General features: G+C 34.2%; 1 protein-coding gene across 1 annotated transcript; it reads left to right on the top strand.

The window, feature by feature from the left end:
* The first annotated feature begins 3,601 nt into the window (after positions 1 to 3,601).
* Positions 3,602 to 18,186, top strand: LOC105788348 (villin-2). The gene is made up of 23 exons (XM_012615208.2): positions 3,602 to 3,849; positions 5,758 to 5,912; positions 6,157 to 6,256; positions 6,413 to 6,481; positions 6,584 to 6,820; positions 6,964 to 7,141; positions 7,314 to 7,446; positions 8,708 to 8,867; positions 8,946 to 9,096; positions 9,174 to 9,274; positions 9,379 to 9,537; positions 10,612 to 10,680; positions 10,749 to 10,817; positions 10,919 to 11,056; positions 12,619 to 12,747; positions 14,671 to 14,818; positions 14,962 to 14,972; positions 15,056 to 15,196; positions 15,270 to 15,395; positions 16,051 to 16,113; positions 16,903 to 17,161; positions 17,332 to 17,561; positions 17,643 to 18,186. The coding sequence occupies exons 2-23, from the start codon at positions 5,857 to 5,859 to the stop codon at positions 17,754 to 17,756; spliced, it is 2,841 nt and encodes a 946-aa protein (XP_012470662.1). The 5' UTR covers positions 3,602 to 3,849; positions 5,758 to 5,856; the 3' UTR covers positions 17,757 to 18,186.
* Positions 18,187 to 19,059: the final 873 nt, after the last annotated feature.

The raw sequence follows: 19,059 nt of genomic DNA, 5'->3' as shown, positions 1-19,059 counted from the left end.
AGGTTCGAGAGTCGGTTACGCACGAGGAAGGGTTAGCACCCTCTCAACGCCCAAAAATTGGTACCGAATTGATTGTTTAATGTCCTAGTGTTGAAAATTTGAACAGATTTTAAAATCCGATCCTTTGAAAAAAAACTTGAATAAGCGAATTTGGATGATAAGACATACTCGTTTCAAAGAAATAAATTGTCACACTCAGTGAGTTAAGGTGCAACAATTTAATCTTTGAACTTAAGTTTATCTTTTAAATTTTAAAATTTTAAAATTCATGTAGTTTGAGAAGGTTATTTGGTCATTTAAGTCAAACGAGAACTCAGAATCCAATAAGTTAGGGTTCAATTTCTCGAAGTTCCTAAACATCCAACATTGCCTTTATTTTAAAATCGAGATAGCAAAATGTCACATCCAGTAAGTTAGGATTCAACATTTTGAAATCTTAAATGCTTTGTTTTAAAATTGAATGATTTTAATAAATCAAACACTCGATTATCTAAATTCATCGGGAAGAATCGAAGCCTAGTAAGTTAAGGCGCAATTCTTTCGAGAACTTAAGAACATCGAGCTTTTAGGAATTAAGTAATAAAACAACTATAGTGCCTTAATAAAATACAATTCTCATAAAAGGAACATAATTAGATAACAGTACATACAATGTAAAATATGAAATACAATCTAAATTTAAACTAAAACAATGAAATAGGTGTTATACAAATATCAACATTGATTTCAATTGTGCTATACAAACGTAAATACTAATAAGTAAATAATCACTAAATAAAATAAAATAAATAGAGTTTTAGAGACAAAATATGTTTGTTTAAAACGATAAAAAGAAATTTCAAGTTAATACTATGTTTTATATATATATATATATGTAGATGCTAAAGGTGTTTTCATATAAATTATATATATACGCAAAAGAGTTATGTAACATTATTATGAAAATAAGATTTAAATCATATTCTAAACACATTATTCGAAGGTACAAAGTATGAAATAAAAAAAATGCCAAGATCAATAGAACTAATAATTATATCAAATTTGAAAACAAAATATACAATAGGAATTTTAAAATGATATTTAATAAATTAAAACATATTAAAATAATAATTTGAAGGATTTGTGTATTGTTTCTAAATTGGTATTAAAGTAGGTTTGAGAACCATATTAAGCTAAATATTAAAATAATATGAAAACAATGAATATATAAAATGATTTATTTTAAAACTTTTGGAATCAAAGTTAATTGTAGAAAGCATTTTCCTTTTGAAATTGAGAACAATAATCAACAATTCTTAAATCAAAGCTTTGAATAAAATTAGAGTAACACTAAACGAAAGTAAAATTAAATAAAAGTTCGATTGACCCAAAATATTAGCGTGTAATGAATTTAAAATATAAAATATGACCCAAAATAATAGTTTATTACAGTTTAAGTTATAATACTAAATTTAAGTACCATGAAAGATAAATAATATAAGTAATATTGAATTCTATAATATATGAAAGTACGATTAAAAATATTATTGAATTTAAAAAGAGAAAACCGAATCTGTATTGAATTGAAATTTATTTCAACGTTTAAAGACCCAATCAGCAATTATACCCCATCTGAATATTCAGTGCTATACACACACAACAACACCGTTTTAAATTGGGTCTAAATAAAAATGCAGTCAAGTATGCAATACAAATTTAAAAAAAAAAGTAGGTTAAAATAAAACTATTGGAAATAAGGAAGGACTCGCTGAATAAATAGACCAGTCAATCACCAAATGCACGGATCCTACCCGAATCGGGTCACCGTTTGGGTCGGGTTCTTAGAACGCTGCCGTTTCAAAGCCATTACATTGGCTCTATCCAGCGACGTTTCAAAACCGTGCTTTAGAGGCCTAAACCTAAAGAGCTTTTCACTTCCAAAACCTAAAGAGAAGCCATTAGTCCCTGCGCCGCTCTGTGAATCGTCCGTTCAAGGACTCTCCGAACCTAGCCCACACTCCGATGACGACGAAGAGAGCAAGGATTCGGCCGCAAGGTAACTAGTCTACCTTCTAATCTCTGTTTTTATTATTTTATTCAAAAATGAATCAAACAAACACAGAAAAGAAAACCAAAAAAAAAAAAGAAAAAGGGAAAAAGAAAACAGAAGAAGTAAAAGAACGATTCAAAATCACCTTTAGAATTCTCTTTTTTCTGAATCTTTTGTTTTTTTTATTTCTTCAACTGTGTCCCTTTTACAGTGTTTTTTGTATCGGCTTTTTATATCCGAAATTACAGAATAAATAAGAATAAAAATTCCAATCCAATCCGTTCTCCTTTTTTGTTATTTCGCTGCTCTTGTTTTCGTTTGTATTCGCAGGTACAGCCGTACGGAGGCCAGCTGGAGGCTCATGGTGGTGCTACGTGCGTGATGGCGCACGTGCGAGGTATGGCTCGGAGGGGAGCCCATGCGTGGCAGTGGCGCAGGAGGCTCTTGTTGCTGCTAGGATTTTCGGTGTTTGGGTACAGTCTTGGGCTAAGTTGGGTTTTGGGCTAGGCTAGAGTTTGGGTTAAACCGGGTTAGGGTTTAGGCCTTTTTGGGCCAATTGGTTTGTAATTTGGACTGGACTATGTAAATGGGCTTTGCCCTTTTATTGAATTTGGTTTTAGTTTATTTTTGTTTGTACTTTTGGGCCCGGGCAAATTGGGCCTATTACAGTCACTTCAACTGCTTTTTTTTCTAACAGTCAATTTGTTTTTTTTTTTTAAATTAAAGTGGTGTCACCTAATACAACAACACCAATAAATTTTTTTTTTTTTTGCTTCAGCTGCTTTTTTTTGGCAAGCTATTGTTTTAAATTAAAGTGGTGCAACTTGACACACCGCTGGCACCAATAAATTTTTTCGATTTTTCTCCCACCATGTATACCCATATTTTCATGGGTATTTTTAAAATACATACTGGTTTCAATTGACACAGTTGCGACACTAATAAAAATATATATATTTTAAAAACATCATGATTGTTGCATGATTGGACAAAAAGTGGGATGGTGTTGCCAATGTATTCGATGACACCAGGAAATATGGTAATAAACACCCTATTTTCGTAATTAATTTGTTCTCCACCCAATTTTTGTATTTAATTAAACTTTTAAAATTATTTTTATAAAAAAGCCTTATTACATTAAATGATTTTTGTACTCTTATTTGATAAATTTATTGTTATAAAATTTTATTTTTAATCATATTAATAGGAGTCTGAAATACTTGGACAAAATTGTAGGGTTAGGACATACTGTTTCTAAACGTGCGGTTTTTGTTTTGTCCAAAATTTTGTTTTACAGACATTTTTTTTTCAACTATCAAGAGGAAAAACAAATAAAGAGTCGTAGTGTTAATTGGTAAAAAGAGAAAAAAAAAAGAGTTGAAAGAGAGAGTCCAACCTGGCCGGAGCCTTACATTTTTATGCCTCAAATAACCGCTACGTCTTTTTGCTTTCCTTAACGAAAATTCGTTAAGACCAAAACCAAGACAAGACCAAAGGGAAAAAAAAAAAAAAAAAAACACTTTCTTCTGCTGTCCGTTCACCATCATTAATTCATTCATTTTTACCCCTCTCTCCACCTCTCAATTTGCAAATCTCAAAAGAAAAGAAAAGAAAAGAAAAACTCAAAAAATATAGAGATAAAGTTAGAGAGAGACACTTCACCCTATACATACATACATACATACCACTGCAATAATTCACTTTTTCTTTCCCAGTATTTTCTTCCCTTTTCGTTCCTACCTTTAATTTGCCAGCTTTGCTTAGCTCTTTCTCGTCCCTTCTTCAACCTCAAAGATCTCTCTCTCTCTCTCAAACTCAAGGTACCCTTTTTGCTTCTTCTTTGATCATCATCTATTTCTGTTTTCTGTCTCCTTTTCTGACATGTTATGATCAATGGAAAGACCGTTTTGCTTTGATAGTTTTTCTGGGCTGTAACTCCTTTGGATCTCCTCTTTTTGTCGTCTTTGTTTGATGTTTGTTGATCTGGGTATGCTTGATCTTGTCTTACTTTTAATGCCTTTTGTTTCTTTCTTCTTTGATTTGCTTGTCTAATGCTGATGTGATGTCTGATTTTCATACTGTTCTCTGTTTTATTTTTGTCCGACTTGATCATGATTGTTTTTGTTTGTTTCTGCTTTTTAAATCTGTCCTTCAACTATCTATTGCAATTTGCTAGTGCAATGAAATCTGGATTCAGTTTAATGACAGAAGCTATGGAAATGATTTAATTTGTTATTGTAATTGAGCATTAGAGATTAAAAGATCTTAGCTCTGAGCCAAGTTTTGAATGGTTGTTGACTTCGTTAACTTCTGCCTTTTAATCCCTTGATTGCTCGAGTTAAGTGCTGCTTGGTTTGCTTATCAATGACACTAGTGCTAAGATCCTTTGCTGCTCTGGTACCTTTTGTTTATATGCGTGATCAAATTAAACAGTTTTGCTTTCCTTACAGTGCTTAGTGTTGGTTGGTTTTTACCATGCCGATATTTGAGCACTATTGAAGAGGGTATTCTCCTAAGCGCGTTGAAGAGCTACAAGCAAAGGCTTGATTGGGCATGTTTAGAGGTGTTTTCTTATATTTATGAAAATGACGGATGATCGGTTTAAAGAATAGGAGTTTATCTCAATTAATTTTTTTGGCCAGAAGAATAGAAGTTATTAATTTCCGAAACATGTCGAGTTGGCAAATCTGTCTATGTATGGAATATATGATTATTTTCACTTCAAGTAAGAATGCTGATTGGAGATCCCTAGCCAATTTTGTGAACTTCGTCATGAATTTTTTAAATTCCGCAATCCAAGATGCACGGACTGAACACTTTTGATTTTTTTAGAACCGAAAAGTTGCTCCTAAACCTTCATATAGTGGTGCAACATGTATTGTTTTTAGTAAGAGTTTACTTTTTCTTATCTCTAGTTTTAAGACTAGGATTGGCTAAGTGTTAGCCTTAGGATAGGTATTTATCAGCAGCAACTGCAGATGCAATTAGTTCTAGTAGATTTAATAATTCATGGATCATTTTGAGTGGACAAGTAGATCTGGTTTTGAGAGCACCATGATATGTGGCTTTGATGGATGGATGATATAGATTTTAGTGCATCAATCTCAAAGGGAGTTTCTTTCTCATGTGGATCAACTTCCAAGCATTAACATAATAGGGGGAAAGTTTTTATGCCCATCAGCTGTCCTTGCTCTTAAGGATTCTTCAGCATGCTTCTGTGATGATATATGGTGGCTTTAATTGGCAAATTTAATAAATGGCAGTTTATTATGGGAAGTTGGCCAGCATGTTGACCTTGAAAGAAGATCCTGGAGAAGGCAAGATTGCTTCTAAGATTATTACGGTTATTTACGATTGTTTTAATTAGAAGCAATACATGTCAAGTGAGCTGGTTTGCAATTTGCATGCTAGGCATAAAAACATTTTCTGAAATTTTTTTATTGCTGGATCCTGACAGTACTAAGTGTCGCCAACATTATCTTGTTGTTGAAGATTGTGAAAAGCTGTGGCTTCTCTTGAATTGCTTCTGTTTTATGGAGCAAAACTGATTTTATCTTTTCCAGTTATTATTATGGTTGTAGCATTTTGAAAGAGTAAAGTATTTTTGTTAGACTTAAATTGTCATAAGAATTGGTCAAAAAGGCTTTTCTTTTCGTTTTTGATTTTTAAAAGATTTGAACCGTAACTTAATTTTTCCTTGCATGATGTAATACCTATGTTTTCTCCAGATATTTTTCTGCAACTTACAGACTGCTGAAGGTTGGATTCTGAAGTTGAGCTTTACATTTTTCGCTTGAGAAACCAGTTGTAAGGAAGAATTCCAAGAAATGTCTAGCTCTTCAAAAGTTTTGGATTCTGCATTTCAGGGAGTGGGTCAAAAACCGTATCCTTAAATCGAAAGGCATATTTGTTGTGAAGTTATGGATTTAATTTGTTCTTAACCTTTTCTTTTAAGTAAGATTATATTTTCTACCTTTCAATAAGAGAGACCAGAATCAATGTCTAAGTTTTTTTTCAATACCAGCAGGGTAAAATAATAACATTTTTTTTGAAGATATCTGATCATGTTGCATGTATGTCCTGCTATATTTTTTTTGGTAAAAGCTGTTGCACTTGACATCTTATAGCGGGACTGAAATCTGGCGTATTGAGAATTTTCAGCCAGTACCATTGCCAAAGTCAGACTATGGAAAGTTCTACATGGGGGATTCGTATATTGTCTTACAGGTGCAAACTCTCTCTTTCACTTGGTCTCTCTTCTATGGATGCTCACCCACATACTGGACATTGCTCTCTCTTATTCTTTTCCAGGATAAATCATTTAAGTTGAATCACTGCTTTATTTTTAATATCTCATTTGGTTTCTAATCTGTGTTTTTGTAGACAACACCTAGCAAGGGTGGTTCATATCTGTATGACATACACTTTTGGATTGGTAAAGATACTAGTCAGGTGTGCTTTTGCTGCATCTATTTTTACTTAATTTGTTGAGGATTTAAATGTAACTTCTCATGAATTAAAACATCTTTTTTGAGATCATTTTGTTACATGCAGGATGAAGCTGGAACTGCTGCTATAAAAACCGTTGAGCTAGATGCAGTACTAGGAGGGCGTGCTGTGCAGCACAGGGAACTTCAAGGCCATGAATCTGACAAATTTTTATCATACTTCAAGCCTTGCATTATACCGCTGGAAGGTGGCGTTGCTTCTGGATTTAAAACGGCTGAAGAAGAAGAGTTTGAAACACGGTTGTATGTCTGCAGAGGAAAACGAGTTGTCAGATTGAAGCAGGTATCTGATGCTCTTTACCCAAGTTTAATGAGTCTGGATGGAATGGAGCAAGAAACAAGGAGTTCCATGAATTACTTATAAACTATTCAATATTAGATTATTGTGGGTCAGGGAAATACCAGTTTGTATTATTCACTTTGCAGGTTCCTTTTGCCCGTTCTTCACTGAATCATGATGATGTGTTTATCTTGGACACTCAAAATAAGATTTATCAGTTCAATGGTGCAAATTCTAATATTCAAGAAAGGGCAAAGGCATTAGAAGTAATTCAGTTTCTAAAGGAAAAGTACCACGAGGGAACGTGCAATGTTGCAATAGTTGGTAAGGGTGCATGCATTTACAGTGTCAATTGTCAAAGATGCTGTTTTTAAGCTCTCTACTTCTCTACAATTATTTATTGAACTGTGTACTAAGTTAATTTATTTTACCCTATCTACAACTGGCACTTCATGAGTCTACACTCATATATGCATTAATCTAATCACCTTGCCAGATGATGGGAAATTGGACACGGAGTCTGACTCAGGTGAGTTCTGGGTCCTCTTTGGTGGTTTTGCTCCAATAGGCAAGAAGGTCACCAGTGAAGATGATGTTATTCCTGAGACAACTCCTGCTAAACTTTATAGGTAACCGTATCTTTTTCTTTTTTTCTCCTTTGCTTTTTCCCTAAAAGTAGCACAATGAAGTTTGCTAGAGTTAAATAAAATACTTTGCATTCGATTTATATGTTGTAACAGTGTTTCAGTTTCTTAGCGATCAAACCTGATTTATAAACTTGTAGCCCCCAACCTCTTTCCGAAGTGAAGTGGTTAGGGAAAATAAAGCAACTGTGTTAAGACATTGTTCACTGGTCTAGAAGACTGAAACAGCACTCATGACCATTTTTCCCCCTTTTCTGTAAGCCCACATCAAAGGCTCTTTTTGTGTGCTTGAAATCATTAAGATTCCACATTTTTGTATTGTCCTTAATATATTTGTTGAGAAGATTGAAATTCTGTATCTCTTTTATTCCTTTAGTTTCACGTCTATTTTATAACTAGACGTACAAGAGATGATGAGATAAAAGGAAGGAAATAAACTCTACCTAAATGTAAATGATCTAATACCTAAACTTTAGGAACAAGATATTTACATGATATATATAAGAAACGGAAAGATAATAATACATGGTATTTTCCACAATATTACCTTTAATATAACAATTCTTATAGTCCGGCTGCTCCAATTCGGCTAATATCAACCCTGAAGTCTCAGGTCTCAACCAATGCAAGTATGGAACCTTATTAGTTCAAAAGCAACCAACTCCAGATTCTAGAACTTTTATCTATCATTTCAAGATCTAAAAGACATTCTTTTCAGTTTATCCTATTGGTTCAATGTCATATGTTTCTCGCATGTTCATTTGGAGTGTTCCTATTTATTATCTTTATGGTGCAAGAAATCTAAAATCAAGTACTTTAATGTGTTATCAAGAATGTTATAACTAGTTTTGAAGCCATGAGGCAGCATTATAAGGTTAGCATTGTCTTAATATATTCTCCATGTCAATTTCCTTCTTTCCTTATCAAAAAGGAAAAGGAGAAAAAGATGAGTGGACATGAGAAAGCCTTCTATGTAGGCAAATTTTCTGGAGAGAATAAAATAACATATTAAACTTATTTTAAATTACTTTCCAGACTGCTTCAAGTGTATTCTAGTCACCATTATTATGGGTAATATAGATGAACTGTACTTTCTTTCATTGGATGCTTGCTTTGAGTTAGAGAATCTTCTTTTTAGGGGAAAATTTAAGTGACTAAGCATTCCTGATTGATTTTTTTTTAGTTTATATTGTTTCTAAAGGTGTGTATCTATCAATTGATAATTTTGAATCACTGGTTCCTGTAGCATAACTGATGGTGAGGTGAAGATTGTAGAAGGTGAACTATCGAAAGGTCTCTTGGAAAACAACAAATGCTATCTACTGGATTGTGGTGCGGAGATTTTTGTTTGGGTTGGACGGGTGACACAAGTAGAGGACAGAAAAGCCGCTAGTCAAGTTGCTGAGGTAGAGATAGAGGCATGACATTGATTTCTTCATGTCTTTCTAGGAAGTGAGTTCTCATTCCCAACCTTTTATCTCCAGGACTTTATTGCTGGCCAGAATAGACCAAAAACAACACGCATTACCCGTGTTATCCAAGGGTATGAAACCAATTCATTCAAGAGCAACTTTGATTCTTGGCCGGCGGGATCTGCAGCTCCTGGTGCTGAGGAAGGAAGAGGAAAAGTAGCCGGTAGGATCACTTAATAAGCTACAAATGGAACTATTATATTTTTTGGTTGACATTATTTAATGGTATCCTTTTACTAGCTTTGCTGAAGCAACAAGGAGTTGGTGTCAAGGGAATGAGCAAAAGTGCTCCTATGAATGAAGAAGTTCCTCCTTTGCTTGATGGCGGTGGAAAGATGGAGGTCGAGTTAGTTGTCTGCTTTCTGTTGGTGTTTGGCATTTGACTTAAGGACACAAATTGTTGACACAAATATGGTGGTGCCGTTGGTGGTTTTCTTTTTTGCAGGTATGGTGCATCAATAGCAGTGCCAAGACACCGTTGCCAAAAGAGGATATTGGCAAATTTTATAGCGGAGACTGCTACATTGTCCTTTATACCTACCACTCAGGTGACAGGAAAGAAGATTACTTTCTTTGCTGTTGGATTGGAAAGGATAGCGTTGAGGTAACTTACATCATTCTTATCTGAGTTCGAATTAATAATAATTTTTTGCTCATGATAATGGTTTCCAATAAGTGTTGCTTCCTAATATGGAATTTAGAACATGCCTAATTTCATGCATATAGTAGACTTGGACTGCTTCCTAACTTGGATTCCTAACCTGCAAATGAACTATTGATAGAGGATTGAATTTTGGTTGCACCTATTGAATTCTATAATTTTAAGATGACGCTATGAAAATAGTGAATGCACATTGTTGTACATATAAAATACAGTTTTGCAGCACTTCAGTTGCAGTCATAAATGTTTTAGAACAAATATATTTGGTAAAAATCTGAAAATCTGTACAATTCAGAATTCCATGCTAATTCAAATTTTAGCAATTGGTGCTGGAAACTTATATGTTAGCAAGTCCTGATCTGGATGCATCTGCAATAGGGAGAAGTTCTTCATTGCACAAAGTAAAGTAATTAGTGGCTGGGAATTAAGATTACTTGACAAGTTTAACAAATAAAAGAAGATAAATTACATAAGGCCTGTAATCGTCAAGCATTTTAGAATCTGACAAGACCACAGCACTCATTGTACCCTAAACATAGAATTAAAGCAAAAAAGAAACCCAAAATCTCTAATAAGAAATTGAAAAATTAAGAAGTAACTTGAAAGCTGCTGTAGTTTCCTGAATAGATGATAGTGCATTTTCAATCATCTGTATCTCTCCTTGTGACACTTAGTGCCTCTCATATTTTTTGTTTCTTAAATATAATTTTTACTAGCTAAATTTCTTTGCAAAAAGTTTCATCTACATTGCCGTTGTTGATTGTTCAGAACTTAGCAAATTCTGTATACTTTGCTTGGGGAACTGGTTTCTAGGTCATACATTGGTGACAATATGTACTTCATTCGGCTTGTTTGCTGCATTGAATCTATATCCCTTCTTTTTTCATTCTTAATGTCCTTTGCATAGAAGAAAGAGGTTTATATGGTCACATGCCAACTTGATGGACTTCATTCTGGTGGTCACTCTTGCTACTTAAAACTTTGTTTTCTAAATAGTTCATCTATTTCTTAATTCAGGAGGACCAAAAGATGGCCACTCGACTGGCTAATACAATGTGTAACTCACTTAAGGGGAGGCCTGTTCAGGTAGCATAATACCTTCAGCTGAGTACAATGATTCTAATGCTTGTGTTTCTAATAGATGATTATTGCAGGGTCGAGTTTTTGATGGTAAAGAGCCACCCCAGTTCATTGCACTTTTTCAACCAATGGTGGTCCTTAAGGTATTTAATTTGATATTTTAGAATATCATTTCCAATTGCTTTTGATTTTTTGGTAGAATTGGCGGGTATCAGCTAATTTCCAATGCGTGATCCCTATCCAGGGTGGTCTAAGCACTGGTTACAAAAAGAGTATAGCAGACAAAGGCTTGACAGATGAAACCTACACTGCAGATTGTGTTTCTTTATTTCGAATTTCCGGAACCTCAGTGCACAATAACAAAACATTGCAAGTTGATGCGGTATGCATTATTTGGTTATTTTGTCAGTTTTTGCCTTTTAAATTTATGTTTGGTTGATTTTGAATTTCCAAGCAAGACTGTTTTTCCATAAAACTTACATATAAAATGACTAGTTTATTTTTGTTTTATATTCAAATATTTTCTAGATCCTAACATTTCCTGTTGCCACCGCAGAGTAGAATCTTTATATGATTGAAACCTTTTTCAGTTTTCACTGAGAAGTTTGTAATCTAAACTTTTGTTTGGTTTTGAGGAATCTGGAAGGTAAACATCTAAACAATGGAACACTTCTATGTTCTTTTTACAAATTGTGGGGAATTGTCTTTTCATTGTCAAAGTTTGTTGTTGTTTCATTGTTAAAATTTATCCATCAAAATGATATCTCATTGCTTTAGTAACCCTTTTTTTTTACCTTTCCTCTCTAAAATAATTTGAGATATTCGGTGTTTTTTCTATTTTTTCCTTTTCGGTTCTGTAAGTGGTAAGAAAAGTCTCTTCCTATAATAGTTCCAAATGTGTTATTATATTCTTCTTGGGAATTAATCATTTCCAGTGCTTGTCCAGAATTGTCTGGCCCTCATAGTATAGTATAATTACCAATATATATTACCATTTATTCAAAAAAATATATATATCTATTACCATGAAGTTGCTTGTCTAGTTGAAGTCCCTTCCCTTTTGCTGTTTTCCGAAAAGATGAAAATAAAATCTTTTTGCAGTCATTTTACCAAATTTCATACATATTATTACATGATGTAGCATTTATTTAGTCAATGAATCTCCAGTCATAATTGTCTTGGTTCTTTGTTCATTAGTCTCATAAAAGAAAATTGTTTTCCCTTGCTAAGTCAGTCTTATTTTCCAATACACATATGATTGATTATGCATTTATGTCTGCTGGAAACTGAATTTTTTGCTGCCTTGCATTAGTTGAAAATTTCAAATGCCAAGTCTTCTGAGGATTTTATTGTTTTTAAGCACAGAATTATACTTATGTATTTTGCTGTTCACTAGTGCTGCGATTATCTGAAACTAGACTGAAAAGGTATCGATTATCTGAAACTAGTCTGAAAAGGTATCATAACTTACTTAAGATGTGATTTTTCTTCAGAAGTTCTGGATTAAACAACTGTGAAAACTGAAACGAACTTGTTACTACAATGCTAGCATTGTTGGAGAAATGAAGGCCTAGAATACTGAAAACATTAGATGAAGATATGTTTGCTCTGAGGTGGTCTTAAAATTACTACTAAAGTACCAAACTAGTTGATGTCAAATCAATTAGGATGTGTTACAGAAGATCTAAGTCTTTTCTCTAGGCTGTGGTTCAAGGCTTCAAGGCCTTGTAACTCTTAAGTACCAGAAAAAAGGAATAATTGGTTCAACTCATGAAATAGCAACATTAAAGTCTTCTACTGCAAAATGCAAGCTACTTTTATTTGACATTACTTGTGTAGCAATAACAGGATTCTACAGTCTGTTTTTATGGTGGTGCAGCATGACTACCTATTCCTTCTGCATGCTCACAGCAGTACCTCCTTGTTTTTGTAACTATTGTTCAGGTAGCAACATCATTGAACTCGATTGATTGTTTCCTCCTGCAATCTGGATCTTCCATGTTTACTTGGCATGGAAATCAAAGCACCTATGAACAGCAGCAATTAGTTGCACGAGTTGCTGAATTTTTGAAGGTATACTCTTTGGAGAGCTTTACATTTTGGCTTTGTTGCGACTTAGATTAAAGCACGATACGGTAATGACTTTATATTATTGTCTAGCATCTAAGTTCCAACTAGTTGAGTTGATCAATTAATTAATACTGCTAAAGAATGTAATACATGTATATATGCCTACATATCTTGTATCAATCAAATAGTTAGATGTAATTCTTATATGATGTTTATAATTCTTTTTTGTTGAGTGATGCAGTTTTCATTTATCACTATTCTTAAGCTGAATTTATCTATTTTATGGTTTTGTTGAACCTGTGGTTTAGGACAGAAAATTCAGGACAGAACTAAGGTTTCAGAACGGAATGCTAAGAGAAAGCTTAGAACAGAAAACTAAGGATGAACGATGATGCTTAGTCAATTCTTAGATCTCACATTGAAATGAAGACGGGCTTTTATTTTTAATTTAGGAAGAAAATAATTTAAATAATAAATATCCTAATTTTTAATGCCAAAGCATAACATCAGCAAAAACAGACAAATATTTATAGCAAGTACTCTAACCTCGGGTTTGGAGTTAGTTCCATCTTCAAAGAAATAAAGACCTCCATTTTCCCTAGCACTGTCACTCCTCCCCAAAAGACCATTTCCTCAAACTCATACTGAGATTACAAGAGACATGAAGGACATCATGAAGGACAAAAGATTACAAGAGAGTTTAGGGACATGAAGGACATCATGCAGGTTATAGATGGATAGCACAATGGATCTGGTCCCAGCAATTCCCGAAAGAGACCCATAAGTAATCTTGATTTTTTATTCCCTGCACATGGAGTAAAAGCAGAAAACAATTCGGAGCAGCTTGTCATATGTTCAGTTTCTCTAGAATCTATGATCAATGAACTAGTTTGGCTAGGATCAATACTGAGTGCAGAAACAAAGTTCCCCTTTTTGAGCCAAAGAGCAGAAGAAATTTGAGGAATATACTTGGAAGAGATTGGAAAGGTTTTTACGGGTTCTCTAGTTGTTCCTTTGTGAAATGAGACAATTCTGGAGTACTTTGCTGCCCTTGTTCCTTGTTTGACAGTAAGAAGGCACGGTTTTCAAAACTGTTTTTTTTTTTCCTTCCAGTTCTGAGGCTTCCCGTGAATTTTCCAGCACATTTCTCTTTTCTGTTAATGCTTTTGTCTGTGGTCACACTAGGGTTTTTTCTTGCTGTATTCAGCTTCATTTTCCTTTGAAACAAGGGTAGCATTTTCACTCCCGTAAGACATGGTGCTTCTGCATGTTCCACCAAGAATAGAGCTTTCTGCCGCAAAAGTTTTTTCCTCAATAATGGCTGTTTCAGCCAAAAAAGAATAAGAATTGAACTGGTTCTGATACCACGTTGTTTTAGGACAAAAAGTTGATGACAAAACTAAAGTTTTAGAACAGAAAACTAGGAGAAAGGATAGGAAATAAGGTTGTAACTTTTCTGCATACCTCAGTCCGAAAATTCAGCATAATTTATAGAGAAAGCATACTACTGAACATTGCATGAGATTCCCTTAATTGATAGAAATCCTTATTTCAAGGCATCTCTTAGTTTTGATATTATTTTTCTAAATTTTAAATACTCAATATAAAATGTACTTTCCTAAACTACGTCCAAACCCCTAATTGACAGTTGCAAATCCCTTATTGATTGGATTGTGTTAATTATCCTAGTCAATAATCTCTTTTTTCCCATAATTCTACATAATCTATTGTGAATAAATACCAGGAAAAAGTAAAATATACTGAATATTAAGCATTGAAGTGGCTGTCTTTCTTCTTTTGCATAACCAATCATTTTGCTTCTGATTGTGCCTTGTTAATAAAAGTCAATAGCAGCACTATTAGCTCTTTCAAACAACTGCTTCCCCCTTGTCAAGCAATCATCTAATAATTTTCTTTTGCATTCAGCCTGGAGTTGCTCTTAAACATGCTAAAGAAGGAAAGGAGAGCTCTGCCTTCTGGTTTGCACTTGGGGGGAAGCTTAGTTATACCAGCAAAACTGCATCTACAGAGATTGTCAGGGATCCCCACTTGTTCACTTTTTCTCTTAATAAAGGTATCTTGTTTCTAATATGATCTGCTTTATTTTCATATTTGTACTCTTAGATTTCTTCGTCTTTCCCGCAGTTATTGATGAAACTTATAACCATTCTAACTGTTTTTTCCCTGATTTTGTCTGGTTCCACATGGATGCCATAGGAAAGTTTGAGGTGAGCTTTTTCTAATGTAATTGAATCTCGCTCCTACAGGTATCCAAGTTTCTTCTTATGCAAGTTTACATTCTGTTGTACAGGTTGAGGAAGTTTACAATTTCTCTCAGGATGATCTCTTGACAGAAGATATTTTGATACTCGATACACATGCTGAAGTGTTTGTTTGGGTCGGTCAGTGCGTAGACCCCAAAGAAAAGCAAAATGCTTTTGAAATTGGTCAGGTATAAATAAAACATTTTTTCTTTATTTTATCCTTTCAAGATGCTCGTTATTCATTTTACTAGTTCTTTGCAGAAATATATAGACATGGCTGCATCTCTAGAAGGTTTGTCTCCACATGTTCCACTTTACAAAGTTACTGAAGGAAATGAACCTTGCTTCTTCACAACATTCTTCTCATGGGATTCCACCCAAGCTACTGTATGTGTGTTCATGACTGGATTTTTCTGCTTTATCCCTAAGTTACTGTCACTTAAATTAATGTTAGATCACTTTTATCTTCCTCAGAAACAAAATTTGAGAAGTTACTTCCCATCTTTTCTGTGCAAACACATTATTTTGTAGATGAGGAAATCTTTGAATGTAACTCTGATGAAGAACCTGTATAAGAATAAATGACCATTTAACTACACCTTTAGCCATCAAATTTATCCTGGGTTTGACAAGTTCCTTGTCTGCACAAAGAACAAATGAGAAGGATAAAGTAAACAAAAACTGTAGAGCAGGTGTGAGATGCAGAAGATTAGAAGTCAAAGCACTAGGACTCTAAAATTTGAATTGCAATGAGAGATCCCCAATGATGGAAAAGTAGGATAGTAGATGTATATTGGTGTATGGAACCGAGAGGGAGTTCATGGACATAGTCTGCTGTGTTTGAATGAAGTATGATGGAAGTCTTCCAAAATTTAAATTTAAGGCTCATACCTCTGAGAGCTTCTCATATCTTCAATGACGTCACCATTATATGTTTTTTAAGGTTGAACTGCTCTTTGATGGACACGGTTCTTCCGTCATGTATGTTGCATTCTGCTTCATTTGTTTGATATTTATACTTGGATGTTCTCCGTGGATGCAGGTGCAAGGAAACTCATTCCAGAAGAAGGTGGCTTTGCTCTTTGGGGCTAGCCATGCTGTAGAGGTAAAATTTTCTTTAATTCTCATAAAGTGAGTATTTTCATTATATTAATTTTTTGTCTGTACGGAGAAACTTGGATCATAAAAATTGTGGGAGTTAATTTAGGCTACTTGCAAGGAAAATAAATTATTTTCAATATATGAAGTTTTGATGTAATGAAAGCAAGATGAGATGTGTTGTAACTTTCGTCTTTTAAACTTTTTTATACTGGAGGTTGCTTGCAGTTGATTCTTGTCATGGGAACCAAGAGTCCAATACTCTATCAGCAAAGAACGAGTGGATCGAATTCTAAACATGACAAGCTGCTTTATACTTGGTTTCTGAATGTTTATGCATTCTGCTTTCTTGGATAATGTTTGTCATCTATGCTGCTGCTGCTATGGTGGGATTCATAAAGGCAGGAAAAAAACAAAACAAAAAAAAAGATATTTCTAAAAGAGGAGAATAATGAATTAGATTTCTTGTTTAGGTTTTTTTTTTTCTTTTATTTGCGGTGTTATCTACATGTTATATTTTTTTCAAAGTTACTTCTGTTTTCTTCCATCTCTTTTTCAGTTATCTTCTAATGGATTTCATCCCCCCCTTTTCAATGGGTTAAGTTTTGCTTGTTTTCATCAGGAAGTTTTAATTTTAGTCAGTTTGTTTGACCCTTTTGTCTTTGTATGTTACTGGATGGAGTTTCTTATTGTTTCCTTCTGCTTTAGTTTCCATTTCCTCGTCTGTATCATTGCTTTCAGATATCAAAATTTGAAGCATTATTAGTCAAGTATTTGATATGTGCAATTGTTGCAGGCCCAGGATCGATCCAATGGAAATCAAGGAGGACCTACACAAAGAGCTTCAGCTTTAGCTGCCTTATCATCTGCATTTAATCCATCATCAGCTAGCAAAGCCTCTACTCCAAAGCCTTCCAGCACTAGTCAGGGATCACAAAGAGCAGCAGCTGTAGCTGCTCTTTCCTCGGTTCTTACTGCTGAAAAGAAGAAACAATCACCTGATGCATCCCCTATAAAATCCACTAGCAGCACTCCTGCAGTAACCAGCCCACCTCGTAAGAATCCCTTTCTACTCTTTGGAAGATGTTATCTAGAAACATGGACCATTGCCTTAGACTGATCAACATAAGTTGCTAAATATTCTTGATGCATCTACTGATAAATAAATTTGACCTGTCGTATTGTATATTTTTGAAAGTGTATCTGATGCATTGAGATTGTACAGCTGAAGCAAAGAGTGAAGTGGACCCTTCTGAACTAGCAGATTCTCAAGAGGTTCCTGAAGCCAAGGAGACAGGTGTAGTATCTGAAACCAGTGGGGAGGATTCAGAACCAAAGCAAGAGAGGGAGCAGGATGAGAATGGGAATGGAAGCACTCAAAGTACTTTCAGTTATGAGCAACTGAAGGCGAAATCCGAAAATCCTGTAACTGGAATTGACTTCAAACGGAGAGAGGTTTGTCTTACCATTTATATTTTTAAGTTCACTCTTAACTTTTCCTCAATATATTCTTGTTCTCACTCATCAACTTCTCAGGCTTATTTGTCGGATGAAGAGTTCCAGGCCGTATTTGGGATGGAAAAAGAAGCATTTTATAAACTGCCAAAGTGGAAACAAGACATGCTGAAGAAGAAAGTTGATTTATTCTAGAGAATGAATGCATGTATGTTGTTCTTTTGCATTCTAATGCCTTCATTGAATTTGATCTTCACTTCCGCTCGAAAATTGTGGTTTTCTTGGTATAGCTTGGATTGCCTTATCTCATTTGCCTTTTTTCATGTCGTGGTTAATATCTGATTGTTTGAAAGAGTGATTTTTTAGGTTCCACACCTCCTAGCGTCACTGGCTTTTGTAATGTATCACATGTAGTAGTCAAGGAGAGTTGGACTTGGCAGGTCAACATTCTTTTATTTGGTTGGCATGTATCTCATCTCTGTTGTGTTTTTATTTTATTTTTCCTTGTTTTAGTTTGGTAAACAAGGTTGGTTGATGTATATGGTTTGCATTTGTTTGGACATAATGGATAATTCATGGTTTGAGAAATATATATATATAAAAACTTATATTTGTCTTTGTTTCATTATATTGATTTTGAAGGAGAGATGAGATGAGGTAGTCCTTTTAACTTAATTATGCTGATGCTGTTTTGTTGGATGTTTCTGTAGTCGAGGAAATTGATTGCACTATTGTATATAACGGATCAGAGATTATATTTTTCTAGTGTAGTGTTCTTTTTTACAGAATATATTTTCTAGTGATGCTGCAGCTCCTTGGGTTTCTTTAAAACACAGTAGAGATTGCAACTGGACGACTTTGGGTGGAGTCAATTTGTATTTATTTTTCATGGGCATAAAGTAAATTACAAAATAATTTAACCAATTACAGAATTTTCTTTATTACTTGCATGATTTATTTTGTAACAATCCAATTTGATTGGATTGTTTCGTGATAGAAACTCGCATCTCATCATCAAGCCATTCAATTTTAATATATTAACGAGGTGTGGAGTGCATACTATATGTTGTGTAACACCCTCAACATGACTCGATTCACAGGGTCTGGATCTCGAGTGTTACCACACATTACTTAGCAAAATCTCAAAAATAATGGACGATTACTTCTTATTTAAAACTTTTCTCTTGTCAACTTATTAAAAGCTCAACATAAAAAAAAAAAAAGGTAAGGTATTTTAAAACAAAATACTACATCAATTTGGTTACAACTTATTACAACACCAAAAGTTTGCTAAGGACAAACTCTTAAAGACATAATTCTACTATAGACCACTTTTCTAGATTGACCACTATATGCATAACAACCCAATTCACCCCTTCCTTGGTGTATTCCTGGCATCTTCCCTCTTGGTATAATCATTCACAACAATACCTGAAACATAAACAAAACATTTGTAAGTTATACAAACTTAGTGAGTTTAAACACAAAAAACCTTTAA

The sequence above is a fragment of the Gossypium raimondii genome, chromosome 2 (assembly GCF_025698545.1).
Source record: "Gossypium raimondii isolate GPD5lz chromosome 2, ASM2569854v1, whole genome shotgun sequence".
NCBI lineage: Eukaryota > Viridiplantae > Streptophyta > Magnoliopsida > Malvales > Malvaceae > Gossypium > Gossypium raimondii.
The sequence above is the reverse complement of the archived record's forward strand: the minus strand, read 5'-3'. Positions and strand labels throughout refer to the sequence as shown.